At 43.7% G+C, this 6,729-nt stretch overlaps 1 protein-coding gene across 1 annotated transcript in view; it reads left to right on the top strand.

Annotated features, from left to right (window-relative positions):
- DKK2 (dickkopf WNT signaling pathway inhibitor 2) overlaps positions 1 to 6,435 on the top strand; it is a 96,857-nt gene extending 90,422 nt beyond the window's left edge. Inside the window, exons 3-4 of the mRNA XM_015417036.1 lie at positions 932 to 1,081; positions 4,691 to 6,435. Coding sequence (XP_015272522.1) covers positions 932 to 1,081; positions 4,691 to 4,941 — 401 coding nt within the window. The 3' untranslated portion in view covers positions 4,942 to 6,435. The remainder of the gene's footprint in view (positions 1 to 931; positions 1,082 to 4,690) is intronic.
- The last annotated feature ends 294 nt before the right edge of the window (positions 6,436 to 6,729 follow it).

Here is a 6,729-nt window from a genome sequence, read left to right as displayed (position 1 = left end):
ACCTTAGCCGTGAGGACGTGGCCACAGTGATCCATGCGATGGTTACCTCAAGGCTAGACTACTGTAACGCTCTCTACATGGGGCTGCCTTTGTTGCAAATTCGGAGGCTGCAGCTAGTGCAGAATGCTGCAGCCAGGCTGTTGATGGGCCTCTCGAGGAGGGACCACATTCAGCCTGTGCTGAAAGCGCTGCACTGGCTGCTGATAGTGTACCGGATTCGCTTCAAAGTGCTGGTTTTGAACTTTAAAGCCCTTTATGGCCAGGGTCCAGCCTACCTGAGGGACCGCCTTTCTCCATATGTTTCCCCAAGGGTACTACGGTCAGGGAGTCGTCATCTCCTGGAAATTCCAGGGCCTAGAGATGTTAAATTTGCGGTGACCAGGACCAGGGCATTTTCGGTGGCAGCTCCTACCTGGTGGAAGGAGCTTCCGGAGGAGATCCGGGCCCTGCGGGACCTTTCTCAGTTTCGCAGGGCCTGCAAGACAGAGCTCTTCCGCCAGGCCTTTGAGTAGGAGCTGCCGCCACCACTATTCCACCACAGCCCCTATGCACTATCGTATTACCATCATGATTGTCTGGATCCCACTGGAGGGATGAGGCATCCGGGCATGATTTGGATGACAAGATTTCAAGAAGCTACCATGGAGGTTAAGATCTGCCCATCTTGGTTAAATTTGTAAACTTGTAATGTAAACTTGTTACTGTATTTTATTGTAATTTATTGTTTAATATTATGTGTTTTACTGTTATAATCTTGGCACATAGTGCCCCTGTAAGCCACCCTGAGCCTTCGGGGTAGGGCGGGATATAAATCTAAACATAAATAAATAAATAAATTCAGCAGACTCTTCCTTAGTGAACAATAAGCTCACTGACACACTGTCCTCATAAGACCTTACTGACTTTTCTTGTTTTACTTATCTCACCCTAGGTATCTGCATACCAGTGACTGAAAGCATTCTCACACCACATATCCCAGCCCTTGAAGTACCCCGCAACAAGAAAAATAATCATTATCCCAGCAAGGACTTGGGCTGGCAGAATCTCGGGAAAGGGCAGTCCAAGTTAACACACGTAAAAGGTAGGACTGGATCATCAATCTCTTGCACTATGATTGTCTTCTGAGAAGGAACTGCCTTTCTCTGTTAAGTACACAATGACACTTTTAGAAAGCCAGTTTATTCATCCCTTTATTTTATTTGTGTCCCACTCTCCTACAAAGTACTCAGGGTAACATACCGACAACAGTATAAACCAGGCATAAGCACTTTTAGAAAATGGCCACAGCAGTCTAAAATATTCAAAAACTCCAAATAAATCTGAATATAGAAAATCAACTTTCAATAGAATCATAGAATCATAGAGTTGGAAGGGATCTCCAAGGTCATCTAGTCCAACCCCCTGCAAAAGGTAGGAAATTCACAAATACCTCCTCATCCACACCCGTGGTGACCGCTGTTCCATGCCCAGAAGATGACAAAAAACCTCCAGGATCCCTGGCCAAACAGGCCTGGAGAAAAATTGCTTCCTGACCCCAAAGTGGCAATCAGCATTTCCCTGGGCGTGTAAGAAAGGGCCACAAGAACTAAACGCTGAGGCAACCCTTCCTGCCCTCCCTCTCATGATCTGCCTAAATTCACAGAATCCGCATTGCTGTCAGATGGCCGCGTAGCCTCTGTTTGAAAACCTCCAAAGAAGGAGAGCCTACCACCTCCCGAGGAAGCCTGTTCCACTGAGTAATCACTCTGTCAGGAAGTTCTTCCTCATGTTTAGCCAAAAACAATTCTGATTTAATTTCAACCTGTTGGTTCTGGTCCAACCTTCTGGGACAATAGAAAACAACTCTGTACCATCCTCTATATGACAGTCCTTCAAGTACTTGAAGATGGTTATCATATCACCTCTCAGTCGCCTCCTCCCCAAGCTAAACATGCCCAGCTCCTTCAACCTTTCCTCATAGGACATGGTCTCCAGACCCCTCACCATCTTCGTTACCCTCCTCTGGACACGTTCCAGCTTGTCTATATCCTTCTTAAATTGGGGTGCACAAATTAAGTAAACACTTAAAAGTGCAGTAAAGTAGCAAAGAAAGCAAAAAGGCATAGTGTACCTTGCCATAAAATCACAGAATCAGGTCCAGCTCTCAGTGAACTGTTTCATTTTTGCACTCTGATTAATCAATGCAAACAAGTTCATCAATTTTCTTTTGGGGTCTGGGACTTAATCAGTGCATGCATGTGCTTAATCAAAGCACAGTTCAAAAGCTACCCTGAACTAATGCAATCACATAAAGATGATCTTTGTGCTATAATTAATCAGTGCACCTACGACTGAATGAAGGCTGATTACATCAGAAACAATTCAGAACCCCCCAAATTCAGAGAAGCTCAGATGGAAAGATTTCTTAAGCATTTACTTCAGAGGAAATCCATGCAAAACCAGATAAAGATGATGCAGAGAAACCCGAAAGAGGAGGAAAGGCAAAAGGATACAAGAAAGAAGCATACATACAGACATACCATACTCCTTTGTGGCCACCAAATTATAAGGAAGAATTCTCCTCACATTTATGAGAGTCTTATGTCTGGCGGAAATTATGCCCAAAAGCCTGTGACTACCTGGTGGTTCTTGTGCCACTCTGGGGACTTGACCTTTTTCTTGCCTAAAGATTCACCAAGTCTTTCCTGAATTTTCTGTAACATTGTTTTGGATCCAGGAAGCATTTTCGTTTAGTCTCACCCAGTTCTTCTCCTCGTCCAGCACTATGGTTTTTGTACATGCATATCCCATAGCTTTTTTGAGTGGCCAAAGGAGACACACTCCTTTTTTCACCAGCAGAAATAGCTGTTTGGATCAAAACTATTATGAAATAAGGATTTAAACGTGTATTTCTTTGGTCTGAGAAAGACACAGGAAGACCTTGAACCTTCACCAACTTGCAAGTAAGAACATAAGAGCATAAGAGATGCCAATGTTGGAACAGACCAAAGGCCTATCCTGTCCAACACTCTGTGTCACACAGTGGCCAGAAATACCAGTGCCATCAGGAGGTCCACCAGTGGGGCCAGGACATTAGAAGCCCTCCCACTGTTGACCCCCCCCCAAGCACCAAGAAGACAGAGCATCACTCACCCCAGAGCCCCTATCTATACCTTGTGGCTAATAGCCACTGATGGACCTCTGCTCCATATGCTTATCTAATTCCCTTTTGAAGTCGTCCATGCTTGTCTGTCTTGGAATCATCCATATACAAAACCCCTTCTGCATTTAAGATGCTGCCCTCAACATACAATGCATGTAAAATAACCAACTTGCTACAACGTGGGTAACCTTAAGGAATGTGTCGCAGAAGGCTTACTCTCAGACCCAGCCCACAAACCAGCAAGGACGTCATCAAAAGAATAAATAAGGAGACCCAACCATGGAAAATGCATCCACGTATACAGGATTCCTATAAGTTCAATAGACACCTCTTTTCCCATCCTGCCTCCTGGGTGCTTATGTAGGTAGCAAATGGGAGGTTTATGTGTGTTACCTAGATCCTCAACCAGCCTTCTCACTTGGTTCAAAGTACCCATGCTCTGAAGCAGAAGAGACTAGCACCAAATGGAGAGAAGGAGGGTGGCTGGATGCAGGGTCTGGGACAGAAGCATAGAACACCCATCCTCCATGCTGCATATATACTGAGGTAGGGGGGGAAGAGCTCTTTTAAGCCTATGGAAGTCTTCAAAATGTGGTCTCTGTGCTGGATCATATCCAATGTGTGCTATATAAATGCGAGTTACAGGATTTTAGAGGCACGCATATATTTATGTATTTAAATTATTTCTAATGTACCTTTCCCAAACTGGGGGAAGGGCCCTGACTCAGCAGAAGAGTATCAGTTTTGCATGCAGAAGGTCCTAGGTTCAGTCCCCAGCCTTTTGAGTTAACAGGATCAGATGATAAGAAAGACCTGAGATACTGGAGACAAAACAAGTAGACCTCCCCATAGACAAGACTGAAAGACCAATGGTATGATTCAGTATAAGGCAGTATAAGGCAACTTCATGTGAACTTTTTAAAAATGGGGTGGCTCACCATCATTTAAAGTAATGCCTTTTATGTTGCATAAATATAAAACTATAACATAAATAACGAGCGGGCCTGAAACAGACAGTATAATGATGTTACTCAGTTCAATAAGCCAGTTTGGTGTAGTAGTTAAGAGTGCAGATGCTAATCTGGGAGAACCGAGTTTGATTTCCCACTCCTCCATGTGCAGCTGCTGGTGTGACCTTGGGTCAGTCACAAGTTCTCTCAGAGCTGTTCTCTCAAGAGCCATCCTCGAAAGAGCTCTCTCAGCCCCATCTAACTCACAGGGTGTCTGCTGTCGGGAGGGGAAGGGAAAGGAGATTGTAAACTGCTCTGAGGTTCCAAGTGAAGAGCAGGGTATAAATCTAATCTCTTCTTCTCCTTCTCCTTCTTCTTCCTCCTCCTTATTCATGTTTGCTTGAAAGTAGACACTGGATTTCCCTGTTCCTAATATATACACTTTTTCTATGAAAAATAGATTTTTAATACATTTTTCATTTGGTAGTGGGTAGTTTCCCCCTGTTTGTACTGTTGCACTTTTTTTGTAGGTCGGTTTAATCCATTCCTTTTCTTTCCCCTGTGCACTGAGAGTTATGGTTTCCTCTTTTATTTTTAGGTCATGAAGGAGACCCCTGTTTAAGGTCCTCTGACTGTACCGAGGGCTTCTGCTGTGCACGTCATTTCTGGACCAAAATTTGTAAGCCCGTCTTGCACCAAGGGGAGGTGTGCACCAAACAGCGCAAGAAAGGGTCCCACGGCTTGGAGATTTTCCAGCGATGTGACTGTGCTAAAGGGCTGTCATGCAAAATCTGGAAAGACGCCACCTACTCTTCAAAAGCAAGACTTCACGTGTGCCAGAAGATCTGATGACACAGAGCCTGTAACCAACGGGCCGTGGACCCTATGTACTGAGTGCATTGCTGCGTGGTGGAACGTAAGGATTGCAAATAAGAGCAGAATGACCAAAGTAACAACTGTGGCAGGAATAAACATCACCATAGACTGAAGGACATTTCTGCCCTGCAGAGGAATGCCAAGGCAGCTGGAATGTCTTCATTATACAGCGTCATTCTGCCAGCAGTGCCAAATATTCCATATGGGAGAGTACAGTGCCAATGACATTTGAAATTCACTGTGTTATAAGCATGACCTGTGACTTATCAACAAGTTGGCTGCATTCATGGTGGGTTAGGTTCCCCCATATGATTGTAAAATAAATGCTACACTATGTGTTTACAACACAAAGCAGTGCTTTGCTGATGGACTTTTTGATCAACACATTCTTGGACGCTAAAGGAAGACTCCATAGCAAACAAAATATATTTGGAGGGGGAAAAGTTATGGTGAATGCTGTAACCTGTTAACTTTACTCATTAACAGTTCGAGGCTGTCATGTGAATTGGAAAGAGCTTCCTGCCAAACAGGCTGCTTAGTAGAAGGAGGGGGAAATAAACAGTATCTTTCAAGAAAGATGTTAACCTTGAAAGTAGGCATTGAGCAGGGATGGTAGTCTGTGTGGTATAGTTTCACAAATTGAGTGAGCATTTTTATCAGACGGGTGTCCTCTTCAAATAACGCAGCAAACACTTTCTGTATGTCCATGTGCTAGCAAATTTGGGGCTGAGAGAGAAACTGAGCTGTTCCTGGATGCTTCCAGAGTGGAATGGGATGTTGAACTGCTAGTTGTGAATGCCAGGATGCTGGGAATTGCCTGGAAAATTCTTGTGGACTTTTGCCTCAAAGGGAGACAGCCTTGTTGGTTGGCTGTGAACTACATTATGACAATGCCAAGAGGACTGTTTGGCACACATCAACTTGGGAGACACTAAAAATGGAAGCATCTGTGCGCCAGTGTCATGAAAACCCATACAATGAAAGATACCATAAACATGGACACATGATCAGTTATTCATAAATGACATTATGTGATGAAATATAGCTCAGACTGGCAGAAGAGCACAATCTTGTTTCAAATGCATGTTAACTGTGTGGATAGGATCAAATGCTTCCATTGATTGTAGTGGACAACAATGATTTCTCAATCACCGCAGCAGTATTAATGGAATGATACAAATGAACAATGACTGCTTGATTTCTTTCCTAGCACACCTGCATTTTCTCTTGCTATACTCACTTATTCTTTAAATGTGTTATTTGTGTAAGCAGAAGAGGCTGGGGGCGGGGAAATGGAGGGGTAGGATTACCCCAGGCAATATGCTTGATTGGTTGAAAGAACGTCTGTATCTGTACCTTTCTTTGTTTTACCTTGTGCCACTCCTAGGGGGCATTCAGATTATCATTTTTTCCTGCCACCCTGTGTGATTAAATCCATGTTGGAATGGGATCTGTGGCCACTATGCTTCCCACAACCCTTTCTTCAAAGCTTTCTGTTTCTACTTTATGTCCTTGTGTTCTGCAAATTATGGCTTGCTTGTAACTCAGACTTGGAAAACAAAATAGCTCAATATATAAATATATATATATCCATATTTTGGATTAACAAGAATATATGTTATGATGCCATTGAGGATCCACAGAGTTTAAAATTATTTAGGGAAACTGGTTCTGAGTCAGTTCAATTGCCATGGCTTTTTCTCCAGGAATCCTAGAAAGTTCTCCCCTCTCCTCAAAGTTCTCCCCTCCCTGCCTTAGCAC

This window comes from Gekko japonicus, unplaced genomic scaffold, assembly GCF_001447785.1.
Source record: "Gekko japonicus isolate JY-2015 unplaced genomic scaffold, Gekko_japonicus_V1.1 scaffold628, whole genome shotgun sequence".
Taxonomy (NCBI): Eukaryota; Metazoa; Chordata; class Lepidosauria; order Squamata; family Gekkonidae; genus Gekko; species Gekko japonicus.
This window is presented reverse-complemented; position numbering and strand designations above follow the sequence as displayed.